The sequence below is a fragment of the Monocercomonoides exilis genome (assembly GCF_001643675.1).
Source record: "Monocercomonoides exilis strain PA203 chromosome Unknown scaffold20-1493094, whole genome shotgun sequence".
Lineage (NCBI taxonomy): Eukaryota > Preaxostyla > Oxymonadida > Polymastigidae > Monocercomonoides > Monocercomonoides exilis.
In genome coordinates, this window is record NW_027150565.1 from 396,143 (window position 1) to 417,004 (window position 20,862).

The following is a 20,862-nucleotide window of genomic DNA, read 5'->3' on the forward strand; positions in this document are numbered from 1 at the left end:
AGTCATTCGCAAATTAGATTCGAGTTTCGTATTTTTTTGAATTATTTTTGAATTTTTCATTTCGAAAAATTTGGGTACGAATAAAAAAAAGGGTACTAATATAAATATGACCCCACATGTTTATATGGAGATTATCGGAATTCGAATAAATTCTTAGAAATATTCTAAGAAAAAAAGTGTAATCGCTATTTGAATGGAAAAAAGCTCCCTTTCTTCCTTCATCATTATCTTTTTTTTTCATCTTCCTCTTTTTCCTATTCTTTTTAGTCCTTTCAAACACATCCGTCCCTCTCCTCTATCTTATGTGTTTGTTGTTCACATTTATTAATTTTCATCGAGCAGTCTGCATTTTCCATCGTCTTCTCCATCCTCGCCTCAATCTCAAGCATCACTGCGCAGTCTGCGATGTTTTGCACAAAAGATTTCCGCTTTTATATGATTGTCGTTAAAGGCATTGGAGTCACCTTGCATGGAATGTGTGCTGTTGTGTCAGCAAAACACGACTAGCTCAACAGAAAAATGGAAAATGCTCCTGATGCACTTTTTGGCTGAGAGAAAGATGAAGTGCGCAAAAGTGTGGAAGAAGATTGGGCTGTTTAAAGATAAAATAAAAAATATCAAGGTATTGAAAATTATGAAATTTATTTTAAAACATAAAAGTGTGTTATTTTATTATTTTTTTTTTTGATAATTATTTTTAAAAAAAGAAATAGCTTTACAACTTCATTTAATACTCATAAATATTTTCATTCATTTTCATTTTTATTATTATCATTAACATTTTTATCATCAAATCCAACATGTCTCCAAATTCATTTACCACAATCTCACACTGCAACTCTTTAACCGACAGCTTCATCTGCTTCTTCGCTTTTGTCTCTTCTCATCAATAACACTTCTTCTCCTTCCAAACTTCTCTCATCTTTCCCCACCTTCACTCTTTCTCTGAGATAACTGCCTTTGCTGGGAGCTCTTGTTCTTTACACACTCGTTTAGCGCAACCATTAGATGTGTTTGTGGAGCATGTCTCGCTCCATTAAACAGATAAGAAGAACTATACGAAAAAAAATACCGCTTCTGATTCCACTTAAATGTTTTTTACTGCTGAACAAGCTTGAACCTTTTGCAGGGGAAAGAAGGCATTTTTAAAGGAAGAAGAAAAAGGGGAAGTAGATGAGAAGGAGAAGGAGAAGTGGAAGGAGATAGCAGAAGAGCGAAAGTTTCCTCGAAAGGAGAGAGAGAAACACAAAAGAGAGAAAAACAAAGAGAAAATGTGATGGACAGCGATGGCATACACACAAAAGAGGTGCAGATGATGGTGATTGCTTAGAACCCGCTTCTTGCTCGCATTCTGATGCAGCTGGTGAATCAATACGAAAAAATCTGGATGATCTCCCCGAAGAAGAAGTGTGCGGATAGAGAAATAAGCGAAGGGACTATTTCGTTTGAGATGGAAAAGAGCAACAGGCTGTCTCAAACAAAAAGTGGCTCAATCCAATCAATTTCATCCACTTCTCTTCCGTTTTATTCTCCTCCTTCAATTCACAAACAGCCTGTATTATCTTCTCCGCTTGTGTCGAATTATTATTCTCCTTCACCATCATCTTCATTTTTGTCTTCCTCTAATCATTCTAATTTAACCTTTTTTCAACTTCTTCATCTTCTCCTCAATAACCATTTTATTCCTTTTTCTCTTCCACTCTCATTCTCTTTTCTTCCTCCTCCTCCTCCTCCTTCTTCTTCTTCTTCACCTTCTTCATTTTTTTTTCTTCATTTTTCTCGTTCTTCATTCTCCTCCTCTTCGTTTTCTTCTTCAATAATACTTCATCTCACTTTGATTTTATTCAAGATGTAACCCCTCTAATGTGTTTATGTTCATCAATCAAATAATCATTCAGTCAAAACAGAAATTAATTACACTTAACTTTCCTTCCTGCCTCCTCCTATCATCCAATGAGCCTTCTTTTCTTCATCTTCTTTATTTTCATCCTCTTCTTCTTCTTTGAATTGTTCTTCTAACTCTTCTTCCTCTTCTTCTTCCTTCTCCTCTTTTTCCTCTTTCTCCATTACCACAAACTTTCTCAGCCATTGAAACCTAGCTGATGATTCCATTGTGAAACTGGAAGAAATATTATCTTCTTCTTTTCCTGTCTCCCACCATTTTTTCACTCCTTCTTTCAATCCTCTTATTCCTCTCCTCATTTCCCTTGTATTTCTCTGTCAAAGAAATGCACTTATCTGTTGGAGCTGTTGTTAACTTTCACTTCATTTTCTGTTCAATTGAATGGATGAAGAGTGCGGTCGAGGATGCTGAAGTTGATGGTGATTCCGCTCGTGCATGCTTTGAGGAAGAGGAGGACGGGGGGACCGGAGAAGGAGATGAGGGTGAAGGAAGAGAACGAAGGAGAAGGAGAGAAAATTAAAAATGAAAATATAGAGAGAGAAAGGAAAAGTAAGTTTATTGTTGATGGATGGAGAAAACGAAACAATCACCAACGATAAAGCAAAGACAATGATAAAGTTTCAATTAAATACATAGGATTTACCATTTATAGACATAACATCGGAGGATATGACATATCCCAACGATAACATTTGCACTTCCAATCTGTTTTTATCACGTTTGAGCAGTTGGTATCATCATTATATATATTCCAATGAACAACTTTCATAGCTTTCGCTGAGAGCCTTCAGTTTTGAGGTGATTGATCCGATTACAGGAAAATCAATGTTTCGAGGATAAGTGAGCTGGAAGCATATGATGAGATAAGAAGTAGAAGAACTGAATACAGCGCACATTTAACATTTACATAGCAATAGATGTTGGAATAGAGATAAAAATGGAGAGAGAGAAAGAGAAAGAATGAGAAACAAACTTGGGAAAAGTTATCGAAAAATTAACAAGCATGGAAGCAAGCATGGGATGAAACATGGATATGAGCGTGGATATGAAGAAAAAGATTAAAAAATTGAAAGATGAAGGAAAAGGGAGAAAAGTAGAAGAAATGAAGGAGGAGAATATCAAGATAGTCAAAAAAAGGGACAAAGTAATAAGAAAATATGAGCAAAAAAAGAAAAACACAACAGAACAAGAAGGCCAAAGTTGAAAAGATAACTCATCAAAAAAAAGCTTAAAAGCTGATTTTTTCTTTTGAACTTGGAATATCATTTACTGTAATGCAACCTCAAGTTTAACAAATCCATTTCAACATGCCCAGGCTTTTCAGTTCGGATCTATGTTTTCTTCTCCTCTTCTATCTTCTTTTCATTAAATTTAAACTTCAATTCGCTCTTTTGTGTCTTCAATATCTTTTTCTTTCTGTTACTGATTTTGATATTTATCTTCTTAATCTTCAACTAACTTGATGTCTTTTTCAAACTCTACCCTTCTTCAATGTCTTCATCTTATTATCCATCTTCACCTACAATTGATCATGAGTCAAGTCCAGTTCCTGCACAATCAACCTCAAATACCCATCCTCATTTTAATCAGTCATTGGGCTTTCAATAATCTTCTTATAAAAATTCCATTTCTGATTCAACCAATCAATCATTCACTTTCTTGACATTGAAGTCAATTAATTGAGTGTAATGTTTCGGACGACTGAAGAGAATGTTCAAACGTAGCGAAAAGGTGGTGAAAAATGCGAAGAAAATTCAGATGATGCTTTTTCCCTCAGTGTTTGTTTTATGGTTTTTATTTTTATTTTTATTTTTTTTTTTTAACAGATAACATTTATTATTTTGTTTTCCATAATTTTTTCCTATCAATAGTTTGATGAGTGGAAACTTTTTTGACTTGCCTCGTGCAAGCATAACTCGAAAAGCCGATAAAGTATTGGAAGAGTTGGAGTCTGCTGTACCTCTGATCCCGTAAAACGTTTGCTATTTTTTATCTTTCACATCAAAAAAGGAAAGCTTTTCCAAGAGTCAATCCAAACCCGTTTTGAAGGTTTTCTTTTATATTTTTTTTCATGAACCAAAAAATTATATCTATTATGTTATTATCAAAATTGTTATTTTCCAATATATAATCTTCAAAAGAAAAAATTGCAAGTTCAATTCGGAATATTTGTTAAGTGCGGAAAAGAAGTCTTTTGAGCCTTCGTGCTGAGCTTCTTCGTTGCGTTTCTTTGGATTTTTCAATTACGGTATTGAACAAAAACGGCTGGGGAATAACTCTCTGTGAATATAACTATTCATTGGAGAAAAACAAATCTTAAGCACAATCTCCAAAACCATTTAGTGATTACAGAGAAACAAAATTAAAAAGATTTTTAATTTTTATTAATAAAAAAAATTTTTTTTCATTAATTATAATTATTATTTTGTAAATTATTAAAAAAAAAATATGTTTTATTGAATGATATTTTTTTTGATGAAAAAGAGTTTCGAATGGCAGAAATCTGGCTTTTAAGCCATAGCTCTTGCAGATGCGAAAACTCGAGAAGGAAAAAAACTTGTTTGATTATTGTTTAAATTTTTTTCTTTAAGTTTTTTGATTTAAAATAAAACAGAATTACTGATGTTGAATTATTTTATTCACTTTCAGATTTCGTTTCAAATGAAAAAAAGCCAGAAGATATTGCGAAGCGATTGAGCAATACAGTATGTTATGAAAAAAATAAAAAAAAAGAAGAATTAGAAAAAGAAAATATTGAAAATAAAAAACAAAATGAGATGAGAAAAAAAAAGTGTAAAGTGATAAATACAAAAGATGAAAAAACAACAAAACAAAATAATAAAAATTATAAAAAAAAAGCAAACAATTGAAAGAAAAATTAATAATACCAACAACATAAATAATTTTTCTAATTCAATCACAATCAAAAATAACATGATATTATTATTTGTTCCATCAACATCATCTTTTGTTTGTCAATCCGTGAAAACAGATGACAGTGGAAAGGCATTGATAGCGAGTGCTGGGGCAGTGACTGCGGCATTGGCAGCGGGTTCTGGTGGAATGAGTATGACATTCACAAAAGGTTATGTTAGTTATTTTGAGTTTAATCATATAATATTTCGGTGATGAATTTTGAATATGACATGCAAGACAAAAAGATAAAGAATCAGATGTGTGGAGGAATTTTGAATGAAAAGAAAAAGAGTGATTCAAATTTTGAAAGAGATGTTTTGAGAAGTTGTTTAAAAGAGAAATGTTTATATGATGAAATGGATGAAATGAAAATAATAAAAATAAATGTGACAATGAATCACTTTTTAAAACTAAAAATAAAAGACAGAAAAGAAAAAAAAGATAGAAAAGAAAAATATGAAGAACATTTTTAAAAAAAGAAGAATATTACTTAAAACAATAAAACAGATAATGCTATTTTCATTTAATAAGAAAAGAATAAAGCTTATTGACTTTATCATAAAATGCAATCAAATAATTTTTCGTACCAAAATTTTTATTCAAATGTTTCTATTTGTTATTTTGGCATAGGTTCAAACGCGTTCCTTTTGCAATTTGCGTTTTTAAACCCTCAAATTATAACGAATTAATAGATAATAATTATTTAAAAACTTTTTATGGACCGATTTTACGAAAAAAATTTTTCTTGTTGAAAAAAATGACTTTTGAAAAATGACCCATAAAAACATGAATTTCATAAAAAATTATTCAAATTTAAAAGAAAACGTGATTTTTACACATAAAAAGTGTTTGCATTATTATATAGACTTATTTTATTTGTTAATTTTCATCAAAAAAATATAAATCATAAATAAAAAATTTAATTAAATATCTTTGATCTAACCCACAATAAAATTTTTAATATCTGGAAAATTTGAATATGCTGTTTTAGTTAAAATAGAACCTAAAAGTATGTAATTCGTTCACTTTTATATGTTAATATAAGTATATTATTATATGCTAACTTGTATAATATGGGTGCAAATTTTTGAAAAGTCGCTGAAGATCAAAAATTTGTCCCATCGCAGTTAATAATTTTTTATTCCGTTACCATTATTCTAATGAATAATATCAACTTTTGCAATGAAGTTTGATTTTTCATTTCAAACCTCTTTGTAAGAAAAAATAATTTGAAACAAAAAATTATATTTCAGTTGTTTGATCAAAATAAAAATTGAGAATTATTGATGAATATGTGATATCGTTTTTCAGTTTGTCTTGTAATTGCTGATTCATGAAAATTTTTTAGTGTGCTTCGATTCTTTTTTGTGAATTAGCAAGAATTCTGATTATTGAAAATGATTAAATTCATTTGGATTTTCTTCAAACTCAGAATGAATATCTATATTTGTGGAATCAAATATGGCTTTTACAAGTTCAAATAAACATTGTAATTATATTAACCGATGGTTTGCAACTTGTTTTTTCTTTTATATTTATTTTTATTTAAGATTTTTCATATTCACATTTTTGGCACTCTTTCCCTTACACAAAAGTCCGCACGTTGATAAACGGGCAACACTGAAGCGTACACACCTCTGCTTTCGTCACAGGCTTCTTAACGCACACTGGCAACATCACGCAATCACACTCTCAAACATACTCTTCTCCTCCAGCCACAAAAAAAGTTTCAAGTCCACATCTGCTCGGTAGTAATTTTCCTTCTTCAGAAACTCCAGTAACACTATTTTCTCTGCCTCCTGAGGCACATACGCTAAAATCTCTTCGCTCTGGCTATGCAGTAGCACGCTCTGCCAAAAGTATCTTATGTCCTTCTCGGCTGCAGTACATCAAATGCCCTTGCATTTCCATTTGCGCTGGATAGTGAACAAAAGCACCGCTTCGTGGGAAGGAGAACACATATGACAGCGTCTTCGTACTATACGCCCCCAAAACAATGCTCTGTGTCTTCGACAAACTTCCTTTCAACAACGGAATTGAACAGACTTGCACTTGCATCAGCACCTCCACAGACCTCTGCACCGCCTTCGTGTTCGTCAGAACCGCATCGCGCGCACACACACCCTGCTCGCATCTTCTCCTATCCAACATACTTCCTCACCTTCCACCCTTCCTCTTTCACTTCCCACATTTAGCCCACATCATATACAAACTCCTGCACAACTAGCGATTTCATGTGCATGCATTTGCTTGGCCCGTTCAACACCGATCTGTGTTATATCGTTTGCCTTTATCCTTTTCTTTCACTTCTTTTTTTCATCAAACCACTCCATCTCCTTCACAAACAGCACAGCTGTTGTTTTCATTCTTCAAATAGAAGAACTTCCACTTCATCTCATCGTCTTTAATACCTTTTCTACACAAACCGGCCGCACACAAATATCTGTCAGTGCGGCTACAAACGCTGCTGACGTAAACGTGTCAGTGCCTTCAATCACATTCACTGACACAAAAGGAAGAACCTTCATGCACCTTCAAACATCGCATTCTTTCCCTTCTACAGCTCCCCAAAGCAGATATCGCTCATTATCCAGATAGAAATGGCTCCACTCAATTGGAGCAGTCAGAATAGTCTTCGCGCGATAATATTATTTCTCCATCTCTTCCTTTGAATGTTCCATCTGCAGGAACTTCACAATTGGCTATCTCTTCTTCTTCCTCAACACCACCTCCACTACCATCTGCAAAAGAGCAACAAGAAGGAGAAGCAAAGACACAACGATCATTTTCTGCTTCCATATTCTACAACTTCTTTGAACTGATCTGAACATCCACTGAAAAAGAGTGGTCAATCTGAAATGCTCTTAGAGGCATCGCTCCTGCTTGCTCATCCTCTGTATTGCATTCGATTGCATCAACGTTCTCAGTGTCAGCACTGCCAATGCACCTGCTCCTGCAGTGTAAACCATCGACATTGACATTCTACCACTCAACCTCACCTCTCTTTCCATCTGCTTCGTCTGCCTCATCTGCCAATTCGCTTCAGTTGCACCTCCAAGCAGATACAGCATCAGCTTCAGCTCGTCGTTATTCCGAATGTTTCACCCGCCCATTGCGCGCATGTCACTCAGCTGCACATCGTTGAAAATAATCATCTGCATGTCAGGCAGAATCCCTTCTTTTTTCTGCACAAGCTCCTTTAGCTTTATCGTTGCTGTCTCATTCGAAACGCAAACTCAAATCACCTTCACTTCCATCGTTCTGATTTGTACTAACATCTTGTGACAAAACCCCTCTATCGTTGAATGCTCGCGCCGATGCTACTTTCACACTGCTCTTTCTTCTTTCTTTTCTTCTTCTTCTGCCTCAATCAACCCCTCAACATCCAGTCCTGATCGAAGCGCTGTCTCAAACACCTTCTCCTTTTCTTTCTTGTCTCTCGCTTGCTTCTTCATCTTCACTTTCACATTCTCCACAAGCGCCACACATTTCCTCACACTACTCTTCAGTAATTCTTCTTCTCTTTCTTCTCCTCTTCCTTCTCCTCTTCCTTCTTCTCTTCCTTCTTCTCTTTTCTTCGCCTTCTACCCCAACTCCACCAGTCTTGCCGGCACAGGCACTTGCTCCTCTGTATTCAGCCTGGAAAATAAAGCTGTCTCTGCGTATTCCTCAAACAGCACCGCATCACACGTGCCCTAAAAATAGTGGTCAATTATCTTCTTATTTTTGCTTGCTCAACTAGGCCGAATAGCTTTCGCAAAGTATTTCGATGCACTTTTGAACAACAGACCATGCAACTGCTCATATGCAAATTCGCTGCCTAGATAGCAAAACTCTTGGAATTTCTTCTTCTCTTCTCCTTCTTCTTTCTCTTCTTCTTTCTCTTCATCTTCATCCTCATCCTCATCCTCATCCTCATCAACCAACTTGTACAGCTACTCAAACGCATTACACCACGCATCAAATGCCCTCACTTATGCCTCATCTCCCTCGTTCTTCTTCGCCTTTGCCTTCATCACGCACTTCAGCAGATGAAGAATTCCTCCAAAGCAACTGTAGCATTCATATGTGGATGTCGACAGATCTTTTATCTTCCGCGTCGCAACACATTTCGAAAGATATGCTTTCTTCAATGACACTCTTCCTGTCTTCTTCCCATTTGAACTGGCACATTCACTTTCACATCTTGATGATGTTGATGTCGATGATTTTATTTTCTCCTTCTCCTTCTCCTTCTGTTCCTTCTTTTCTTCCTTCTTTTCTACCTTCTTTTCTACCTTCTTTCCTTCATCCTTCTCATCGTCTGCTTCCCAACATCTGCTTCTCAGCACTTTTTCTGGCAGAAACAGCGCCGAGTGCATCTTCCGCAAAACATGCTTTTTCGGGTCAAACACATTCATCAACCGTATTTCCCTCAATCGCCCTTCTCCTTCTTCTTCTTCTTTTCCCTCAATTTTCCTTCTTCCATGACACAAACTAGATCCGCATCCATCACATTCGCTTCCGCGCTCTCATCGTCTGTTGTCACTGCGGTAATGCTCTGCCCCTTCCCTGCAATCACCTCCGTCGAAATAACCACACGCCTCCTCTTCCCTTCCCCTGGTGCTTCGTTCTGCACAACTGTCATCGTCTTCCCCAAAAAGTCGATGTTTTTCCAGTCTGCCAAACTCCTCCTCCAGTTCTGCACTCCTCCCATTCCCCCTTCCATCGCACCACTCTTCATCATCTTCTTTCTTTTCCTCTCCATCATGTCTGCCATCATCCCTCCACTTACTCCTCCACAGATCGTATCCCCTGCATCTGAGCTTGCCTCAATCCTCCAAGTCTTCTTCGTCACAACCTGATGCATCAGTACAGACTTTTAATCCATTATATTCCTTAGCCACGCTGCTGACTTCAACCAAAGATGGAAGTTATCTTTTTCTGTATCCAGCCTCTTGTCCAACGTGAAGAACACCCTTCCACTTTTGCTGTTTGAACCTCTGCCTGCCTCCCCTCATGCTACCGTGTTATCTGCGTCTACGCATCAGACGGGTCATCAAACACACTTACTAAAGCATGCGCTCACATTATCAACTGGCAATTGATCAGCATCTCCTTTTCATAACCTGCTTTTGCTCCTTCTCTACTGCTCATGTCATCTCAATACATTCCATAGATTTCCACATAACTTATCACCAATCATCTGTGTGCAATATCAAACAATGCTGCAACATCATTGCACAGCATGTGCGTGTGCTGCAAGAAGCATGCAAAGCACGGGTATCAGCTCCTTCCCGCATATACAAATATAACAACAAAACACGCATTCCTCTGCTTTGAACCAGAAACGTTCGACAAGCACACAAAACTCGTCTGCCAAGTCTTCTTCAAGAATCTGCATCATCCATGTCACCCCCCAGTTGCATAAAGAACCAATATTTCGCATGGCTCCAGAAACACCTGCTTCTTCGGTGTTGCGCTTCTGCTGTATCTCTATTCGTTGACTCACGACGCTGCACCACTTCTTGGTAGCAGCATGTTCAGTTCGTCCATCACAGTCACAAACCGCTTATCTGCAAAGCACACACATCATTCGTTGACTGCCTTGTTAAACCAGAACACTTCTCTGCAGCTCACCACCAGATTAAACAACAACGAGCACTCCGCTCTTCTGCCTTCTCTCAACCTCTCCTCTCCTTTCCTCTTCTTCTTCATCTTCCTATTCTTCTAATCGCCTAGCACAAAGAAAGCAACTTTCTTCCTCAACTTCTCATCAAATTTGTCTTTTTCCTCAATTATAATCGTTCAATTAACTTATATTTACCACTTTTCCGCATCTCTGATCATTTCAATTATCCTGTTCATCGAAGAAATACTCTAGCACCTATCTGCTTCTCCAACTGCACCATTCTTATTTCTCGCAAATTGCAATGTTACACAACAGGCACGCAAAGTGTGAGCATTGTTCAGCATTTGAGGCAGGCGACTCTCTGAAAAAAATCTCTGTCCATTTCTCCGCCTTCACAAACCTCAACTGACTCAGCCCAAGCGCCTCCACAACCAGCAGAACCATTGCTTCTTCCAGCTTCCACTTGTTCTTTTTGATTCTTTCCACAAACTCTCTGTATGCTGTCAGATACCAGCCTTTCACTTCATTCCAATCACATCCCTCATTGACTCACATTTCTCCTTTCTCGGCTCTTCTCGCTCCTCCTGCACCACCAGCGCAATCGCTGCTGGCGACAGAACTACATCCTCCATCTTCATCCCCGCTGCTATCAGCCCTTTCTCCACAATCTGCCCCACTTCACACTCTGCAACCCCTCGCCCCATCACTTCGTCGTCCAGCTTCACCGCCACACGCCTCGACTTCGGATATCGCCATATCTTCAGCGATGTATCAAACAGATCGTAGATCTACAGGAACGCATTCACGTCTGCCTCTGAAAAGATCCGCTTGCTCCCCGACTTCGTGCCAACTAACACTGCATGCGACGGAAGCGGCACCGAAAGCATTGTCGAAAGCGCCACATCGTATGCACACATAACACCCCCGTACAGCACCCCCTGCCGCTCCACATCATATTTCCCCAGCGTCTGTTGCACCCTCCGGAACGACTTTTTGTGATTTGCATTGATGCAATTTCTTCAGATCCAACAATTTTCAGCCACATCTCGATGTAATTCATCGCTGCTGCTAATATGCATGACGCTAATAACGCAGAAGCATCCGAAGGATCAATCGCAGGTGCTGATGATGAAGATGAAGATGAAGAGTGCACTGGCTGCTTGTCCCATCCAGCCTTCTTCTCTTCTCTTCTCCACTTCCAAACTGTGAAATAGACGAAGAAAACAACTCGTGCTGAGATGAAAGAAACTTGTTTGATACAAACTGTGAATATTTATATTTGAAGAGATTACATTTTTGAGTTTGTAATAAATAGAGATTTTTTTGAAAATTAAAATATCTAACTTCAATATTTTATAATAACATAAATAATTGCTAAATGTTTAAAACTTTTCGAATATCTTTCGATTGTTACGAGCGTTGTTTTAATAAAATTTTCCTGTTCGATAATTTCTCATGAAAAAAATCCAGAATTCAAACTAATAAAATTGTATTTATCTTTCAACATAAATAACATTAAAAACAAAGTTATTATCCATGAATTCATTATGAATATTCGAACAGATGAAATGAAAATGAAGAAATAAAAACATTTAATTCATTTTATTCAAATGGCTGGAATGCATATGTTGACATAAGTGTATCACAAAATAAGGTTAAAAATCTATATAATTTCGAAAAACTTGTAACCTGTTTTTCTTTTAAAAGCGAAATAAATAACAAAATATAACATTTTCAAAACAATAACGGGAGCGGAATGATCAACATTTTTTGATCATTTTTGATCCAATTTTCAGATCAGTTAAACGTTTGCGACTTTTCAAAAAGAACGACCCATATTGAAAACAGGTTTTATTCACAGTTTCATTAAAGTGTGCTTTTTGACTTTAATTTTCATTAGCGTGCAGATATTAATTTCAAAATCGGTTGCAATGGAACGCAAAACGTATTATATGATTCATAATATCAAATAAATATTCATTTTGTTTTTTTCTTTCAAATATTTTCTTTTCCTTTGATATGTTAATGTATTTTTTTATTAGACTCGATCAAAACATGCATTTATGAATAAATCTTGCAAAAATTAACAATAATCACACAAAATAATTCAATGTTGTATTATAAAAACAATGAACTTTATAAAAGTTTGTCATTTTTATGTTTTTTTTTAAAAAAATGAAAAATGAGATTGATTTAGTTTTTCAAGTGGATAAGATGTTGAAATATGTGGAAGTGAAGAAGAACCATTCCAAATGATGTGCCAATGGATGGAAAATATGAAAATGGGAAGTGAAATGTAAATAATTCAGATTGAAAAACTAAATCAATCTCATTTTTCATTTTTTTAAAAAAAAACATAAAAATGACAAACTTTTATAAAGTTCATTGTTTTTATAATACAACATTGAATTATTTTGTGTGATTATTGTTAATTTTTGCAAGATTTATTCATAAATGCATGTTTTGATCGAGTCTAATAAAAAAATACATTAACATATCAAAGGAAAAGAAAATATTTGAAAGAAAAAAACAAAATGAATATTTATTTGATATTATGAATCATATAATACGTTTTGCGTTCCATTGCAACCGATTTTGAAATTAATATCTGCACGCTAATGAAAATTAAAGTCAAAAAGCACACTTTAATGAAACTGTGAATAAAACCTGTTTTCAATATTATACAAGTTAGCATATAATAATATACTTATATTAACATATAAAAGTGAACGAATTACATACTTTTAGGTTCTATTTTAACTAAAACAGCATATTCAAATTTTCCAGATATTAAAAATTTTATTGTGGGTTAGATCAAAGATATTTAATTAAATTTTTTATTTATGATTTATATTTTTTTGATGAAAATTAACAAATAAAATAAGTCTATATAATAATGCAAACACTTTTTATGTGTAAAAATCACGTTTTCTTTTAAATTTGAATAATTTTTTATGAAATTCATGTTTTTATGGGTCATTTTTCAAAAGTCATTTTTTTCAACAAGAAAAATTTTTTTCGTAAAATCGGTCCATAAAAAGTTTTTAAATAATTATTATCTATTAATTCGTTATAATTTGAGGGTTTAAAAACGCAAATTGCAAAAGGAACGCGTTTGAACCTATGCAGTTATAATAATAAATCTTTTCCACATTGCATTGAATAATACGTTTCGGCTGGAATTTGTTCAAATGGATTTGGAACTGCGAGCAGGGATGATTCTGATGAAGGAAGAGTTGTAATGGAAAAAGAGTTGGGTGGAAAAGAAGTTGGAATGGAAGGAGGGTTTGATGGAGGGAGTGATGTTGGATGCGTTGACAGTATTTTTGAAAATGATATTTGTTTGTTGAATGATTAAAAAAATTGAAATGGGTTTGAAGTTTTTTCTCCAAATGAAAAAAGATTTATTATTTAAAATGAAAACAGTTATTAATATTAAAATGTCGTATTTGACATTTTGCAAGAAAACAAGAAATATTATAAAAACAAAGAAAAGAACAGATTTGTGTGAGATTTGTGAGAGAGGGAATTTTTTGGGAAAGAAAACGAAAGAAATAGAAAGAAAAGGATAAAAATTGAGCCAAACTGAAGATAATGAATTGAATTTAATAATTCATCATCGAAAAATGGACCAACATCAAAGAAACTTTTTTATATGAGAAGAAAGAAAAGCAGAAAAAAGATGAAGTGATTATAATCATGGATTGAAAAGAGAATTGGTGTTTACCAATTTCAAATAATGAAACTGGTAAATCTTTCTTCAATAAAAAACAAATTTCACATTTATGTTTTGTTGTTTATTATCTTGATTGTTTTGGAGCTTTTCAAAAATGCAGTTTTTATTTTTTTTTTTCAAAATTTTATCTCAGAATTTTCGTTTTGTTTTGGAGTGTTTGAATAAGTTATTACGTTTCGATTTTTTTTTCCAATATTTATTCTTACAACTTTTTTTGCCACAATGGGCTGCATTTTCGTAATTCTCAAATTTTTCATTCATTTTTTTCTCCTAATTCTTTTTTATTAATAAATAAACTTTGCTCACTAACATTTTTTGCTAAACATTATTGTAAAAATGAATGTGATAGTGAGTTTGGTTTTTTAACAAATTTATTTAACAATAGGCTTGCCAATAGAGTTTTGAATGATATTTTGATTTAAATGATTTTTTTTTGTTGTAATTGTCATTCTTATTTATTTAACACAAATTCTGTTTATTCATCTTTTTTCATTACTGATTCTTTAAATAGAAATTTAAATTATTCTACAAATATATTTTCGTTTTCTAATCAAAATCAGGTTTCATAAATGAATAAATGGAAGCATCTTTTTCTAAGGTTTAAAATATTTTTATTTATTTATTGAGACACAAGGAATTAATAGAAATAAACTGTCATGAACTGAGAATTAAACGTGTGAAAAAATATTTGTTTTTTTTGATAGATACAGGGAAACTTCTCGTTTCTCCGTTCAGCTGAGAAAAAAGCTCAGGTGTGTTTGAAATAGAATATAAAATTATTAAAAAATAAGAAACAAGAAAAAGGAAAGTTCTTTAAAGAAATGATAATAATAAAAATGATATTTTTATTTTCGAAAAATGTTAATTCAGAAAATGTGTGAAGAAAGTTATTGAAATGTTGAATGAAAATTTTAAGTGTGCATCAAGAAAAAAATGTTTTGAATTTTTTTGTTATTTTTTTAAAAAACACAAATTATTCTTTTGATTCAAATAGCTTAACAAGCGAAACAGGTGTTTCACAAATTTGAAATTCAAATTTTCAAAATTCACATTTGGACTCATTATCAGATAATTATTCTTTCAACGATTCTATTGAAAATTCTTTTTTAAATTAAAAAACTTTTTTAGCAATTTTTCCACTGCATAATTGCAAAAATATGAATGAAAATATGTTATGTTTTTTTTCAAATATAGTTTATTTAATTAATTAAAAATAATTGTTTAATAAATAAAGATATAACAAATACCATCGGTGGAAAAAGCGGTCGTTGTGTGAACTGAAATTATGTAATTTTTCTTTCATGTTATTATTTTGGCATCACATTTAGCATTTTGTTTTTTGGTAATTATTGCATATCGAACAGAAACATGATTTCACAATTGAAAAAAAGTGTTTAAACACTATCGTAAATATCTTGTTTTTATTTAAAAAAGCAGCGTGAATTGGAAAATGAAGACAAACACAGTTCTGATTTAATAAATATCTTCAATTTTTCTTTTTATTTAGTTCTGAACTTTGTTTTCTGATCAGAAGATAATATTCCCTCCTCTTCATAGGTGCTATTGTTTTCATTTCCGTAAAGATTATAATCTTCAATTTTTTTTCTTCATTATTTTCGATTCTTCGCTTTCGTTTTGCTCTTCTTCTTCTACTCCTCTGTCTTTGTTTGAAATTCCTTTTTTATCCGTTTTTTCTGTTTTCTTTATCTCAATCGCATGTATTTGTGGACTTTTATTCACATAATAACAAACTTTCTTTTGGAAAGAAATCTCCAAGTACGCTTTTCTTCAGATCTATTGTGGATAAATATGAAGAAGATGATGCTTTCCACAACAAAGCTGTACCGCACACTTTGGATAACACAGGAGCAGCATCAATATGATGAACTTCAGTGTTTAAAAATGCAGATTTTATTACAGAATAAGAAGGTGCAGCAGACAAAGATTCTTTTAACACATCTACCAAAGCTTTTCTGAAAAAAGAAGTCGTTAAATTTGAAGGTCCAATAAATGAATTTTGAAGAACAAGTTTCAATCGAGAAAACACGCAATTGTCACACGGCTGTAAAAGTTGTGTCATATTCGGAGGAAAGGTTTCGATGATGATATTGTTATGATTAGCAAACGAAACAACCTCCGAATCAAAATAAGTACGGTGATTGTCCGGCAATAGCAGAGCTTTCAAAAATTTTGACGTTTTCAGTTCATTCGCTATCAGCTGAATCCATTTCTGAATCATGATAAATCGAAATGTTTCCGAATTTATCCAACCTAATGAAGAACCAATATATAATATATTTAAAGATGATAAAAAAGAAAACTCTTGTGGTATCTTTTTTCGTGGGTTTATTAATATATAAGGAAGATGAGACACGTCGGCACTAATGCTAACACATAAAGTCGCATTTTCCGATTTGGCAATGAAGAAGGAGAAGGATGTGTTTGTTATTTCCGCAGAAACAAGTTATTCTGTTCCATCACCTACACTAACTGAAGATTCGTCAAAATTGGAAATATCAGTCTCATTAATTCTATTGGCTGTAATGATGGAAGACAATTTTTGGAACCATTCACGAATTGCCTCTTGTGATTGAACACGGATTTTTGCAATTTCCATGGGACTGGAAATGCATGCCTTTAATATTGAGCTTCTTTGAATGAGATCAAAGGCATATTTTGAATTAACTTTTTTCTATTATTTATCTCTTTCACAACTTGCACTTAAAATCTCCAATATCAGAAAAATTAAGGAGTCAAAAAAAATAAAAAAGATCAACTCGTCAAACCATCGATTGAATGTTTTTCACTCAAACACTTTTTTGTTCAAAAAAAAGTGCAATGACTTGGTTTTCAACTTTTTCCAATTGTTCACTTGTGATTATTAATGGTTGGCCAATTCTCCCCACTTCCCGATTAGCTTTCATCGCTGTGAATCCTCGTTCCCATGTCCCGTTTGAAATTGAATTGGAAACTGTAGCAGTTTTCCAGGTTATAAAATATTTCTTTTTTATTTCGAAGATTTTTTGTGATGGAGATGATAATATTCGGAAGTCGGATTTTGTTATCAAACGATGAAGAAGGTTAAGAGTGATTTTTTTTTGAAGAATCCATTATTATTCCTTCGATCATAAACTCTTTTGATCAAATTTCTATGAAAAGGATTTCAATTTGTTGACAAACAGTCAAACAATTATTAATTTCATTGTGTTTAGATTATTTCTTCCTATTATTCAATGCGATGATATATTTTTGATTTTGAACTTTGAACAAACTGCAGTGAAAATAACGAAGGTTCAGAGAATTTTTTTTTCATAAATACCAGTCGATAAATAAATTGCATATCGATTTGAACTTTCACAGGTGCAAATGCTTTTTGTCTTTCTTTTTTTCATGTTTTTTTCCAATAAATTTGGTAAGTGCATAATATACGACCGATTACAATTTTCTGCGTGGATGATTATAAGAATATTATTAACCGTTTTATATATTTTGCATGAATTTCTTTTGTGTGGAAACTTTTTTATTGGAACCATGAAATTTATTAACTTTAACTCAAAATATGGGATCGATCAAAATTTTTGATCTAAAAATTTATTTTGCAATTTTTTTCTGAATGCAAATTGAGGATCGCAAATTCACAATTAGCTTCTTCAACGAATTATTTTATAACGCAAATAATACATGGGAATGGTTCAGAAATGAAGTGTTAAATCAAAGATACAAAGAATGCAGAAATTGTCACAAGGAAATGGTTCTCTATGAACGAAATCCTAATTCTAGGCAATGGAGATGCTTCAGATGCAATAAAACAATAAGTCTTCTGTCAAATCTATCAATAGAAAATCAAAAAATAGGAATTGGAAAATTAATGCATATTTTCCTTTTCAAATGGATGAAGCTTTCAATCATGCAAACTTCTTCACTTCTTGGTGTGCATAGAAATACAGTTGGTTTTTACTGTTCCCTAGCAACAACAGAAATGGCACAGAGCGCAGCATCATCGTTTCGACCAATTGGAGGTGAAAATACAATTGTGGAAATTGACGAAGCAATTTTGAACAGAAGAAAATATCATAAAGGCAGATGGAAGAAGCAGATCTGGCTATTAGGAGCTGTTCAAAGAACTCAGGAAGGGAAACAAGGAAGCTTTTTTATTATCAGAGTTACTAATAGGAAAAAAGATACATCGCTACCAATCATTCAAGCGAATGTCTTACCAGGAACTGTGATTCACAGTGATGAATGGAGAGCATACTCATCTCTCAGTGATCTCGGTTATGGTCACAAAACCGTCTGCCAAAATATCATTTTTAAAACCCAGAATGCAAAATATGCACCAATATGATTGAGGGACTTTGGAGTCAATTTCGAAAAGATTTGCCTCGCACGGGGCTGAAGGAGAAATTCATTGATGATGATATTTCTTCTTTTGTGTTTGAAAAAAGAAAACAATTAGCATTTGTTGAAACAGAAAGAGAAATTTGTCAATAAAAAGTGGATGAATATATTGAAGATGAAAAGGAAGACCACTAAGAAGATGATGACGATGGAGATGTGCCAGTTTTTGCTGAACAAAACGAAGAAATTTCTAAGGATTCGATGGAAGTTAGCGATGGAGCGGAGCATTCTGAATATGAACACGAATAAATAACAGTTGCATTGCTTTTTTCATATTTTTTAAAAAGTATTTGTTTTTATTTCAATCACAAATTGCAAAAATTTTTGAAAATTTGATAAAGAAAATTTAAAATATTTTTTGATCAAAAAAATTATAATACGAAAAATTCAATTTTCCGTTCGTGTTTCCGCTAACAGTTGAAAGAAAAAAACATTTGTGCACGACTAGTTATCATCATAGCTTCAGCATATGTTAATTTAATTTACGGTCGTATATTGTGCATTAACCAAAAATGTTTCTTTTCAAACAACTTGAACTATTGCTAATCACATCATCAACCGCTTTTTCACCGATAAATTTGTTAATGCTTATCCAATGAAACCGAATAATATTCTGCTGAGGTCTAAACTGATTCAATCCTGTTGCTCAATTAATACTTAATAATTGAGAGACTAGCAGGACTTGGGTCCAGTATCAGTTTCCCAGGGATGTGAATATTTGTTATCAATATTTTCATTTAAAAAAAATTATAAAAAATTGATAAGAGAAATTTTTAATTTCATATTGAAATTATTAACCCTGGGTAAAGTGTAGAATTCTGATGTGACTTTTTCGATTTTTGACGGACTTGACAGATTTTTCTTCTTCACTAGCAATAAAATCAAATTTTCGAAATATATATCTTCAAAACAATTTATATTTTTCATAAAAAGCTGCTGGTTTAAATCTTTGTGAGATATAATTTTCGATTATTTAAAAACATCAAAATAACAATTTTTCATAATTTCTTGACGAGAAAGCAACAATCGAAAATTTGATACGTCACTAAAGTCACTGACGTCACAACGTCACATCGAGTCAGAATATGATCGAACCAGAAGAAGAAACAAAACTTCAAAATATGCCAAATGAATTACAAAAATGTTTGACAAATGATTATATTGCGTGAACAATAACCATTATTGTACCAATTAGAAGATTTCTAACATTTATTTCAGAAAGAAATTTTTGAAAAGATGAAAAAGATATTAGAAATAGTAGGCCACAAATTCGTTTGATCACAATAATAGTGCGAAATAAAATATGAATCAGATGTTCTTATTTATCAATAATTTTCAATGTGAACATCTTTGTGTTTTTCTTTATGGAAAGTGTATGATCATCCTCGAAAAAAAAATGAATTTCTTTCTCGAATTTCATTTTAAGTTATCGGAAAATCATTATAAATATCTTACACTCTTGTTGATGAAAATAGAACACCAAAAAAAGATTGCTATAAGTATTATCTGTGCCCGATTTCGAATGATGGATTTTCCTATGGCATTTCAGGCCAAAGAAATTTCTCAATAACTGTTAATCATAAATGTTAATATTTGAAACACAAAAATATTGTTCGATTCACAAAAGTGTGTAACTCCATATCAATTTGCAAAGATCCAATGTCTCTTTCAATGCTGGATGGTCCAACAAGTGTTTCAAAATTACAAAAGCAATTCATTTCCTTGATTTGCAGATGCAATTCTTCGTTTTTGTCATCATCATCTATAGAAATGAATTCGTTTATTTTTTCATTGATCAAAGCTGGACAAAGCAACACTTCGCTATCATCGGAATCAATATTCCCATATTTGACACGCAAGAAAATCGCACACATGGTTCTTATGGAAAAATCCAGAGTTGTGAAGGAAAAAGAATCGATAATACGGAACAATGGAGTGAGCATTATGTTGGATGGAGCATCAGTGGCGAATAGAAAGATCATTGTTGTTACGGTATCAAAACTATCATTTGACAGCAAAACATTATTTTGGGGATTATATCTACCATGCGGAACTTCCAAAGAGTTCAATATTCTTGTTAACAATCTAATACATGAATTCAGTCAATATAACACAATTGTGACAAGTTTTTGTACAGATGGGTTTTCTTCTCAAATCAGAGCCATTGAGAATTTCACAAGCCAGGAAAGAAATGCAGATTCAATTGAAGAAAGGTATCAGAGATTTATTCCTTTTCATATTTACTGCTTTAATCACTTGACAAATTTTGTTATCACAAATTAATTTTCCAATGTGCCA

The 20,862-nt window shown here is 33.2% G+C and overlaps 4 protein-coding genes across 4 annotated transcripts; all 4 read right to left on the reverse strand.

The window, feature by feature from the left end:
- Nucleotides 1–1,920: 1,920 nt before the first annotated feature.
- Nucleotides 1,921–2,202, reverse strand: MONOS_14729 (uncharacterized protein; the record flags this gene model as incomplete). The annotated part of the gene is made up of 1 exon (XM_067867556.1): nt 1,921–2,202. The coding sequence occupies one exon, from the start codon at nt 2,200–2,202 to the stop codon at nt 1,921–1,923; it is 282 nt and encodes a 93-aa protein (XP_067728067.1).
- Nucleotides 2,203–6,652: 4,450 nt separating this feature from the next.
- MONOS_14728 (uncharacterized protein) lies at nt 6,653–6,970 on the reverse strand (the record flags this gene model as incomplete). The annotated part of the gene is made up of 1 exon (XM_067867555.1): nt 6,653–6,970. One exon carries the CDS (start codon nt 6,968–6,970, stop codon nt 6,653–6,655), a length of 318 nt encoding a protein of 105 aa, XP_067728068.1.
- A 1,823-nt stretch (nt 6,971–8,793) lies between these two features.
- On the reverse strand, nt 8,794–9,945 carry MONOS_14727 (uncharacterized protein; the record flags this gene model as incomplete). Its single annotated transcript, XM_067867554.1, has 2 exons — nt 9,297–9,945; nt 8,794–9,195 (listed from the first exon to the last, which is right to left on the reverse strand). Exons 1-2 carry the CDS (start codon nt 9,666–9,668, stop codon nt 8,794–8,796), a joined length of 774 nt encoding a protein of 257 aa, XP_067728069.1. The 5' UTR covers nt 9,669–9,945.
- Nucleotides 9,946–10,948: 1,003 nt separating this feature from the next.
- MONOS_14726 (uncharacterized protein) lies at nt 10,949–11,347 on the reverse strand (the record flags this gene model as incomplete). Its single annotated transcript, XM_067867553.1, has 2 exons — nt 10,949–11,218; nt 11,282–11,347. The coding sequence occupies 2 exons, from the start codon at nt 11,345–11,347 to the stop codon at nt 10,949–10,951; spliced, it is 336 nt and encodes a 111-aa protein (XP_067728070.1).
- Between the last annotated feature and the right edge of the window lie 9,515 nt (nt 11,348–20,862).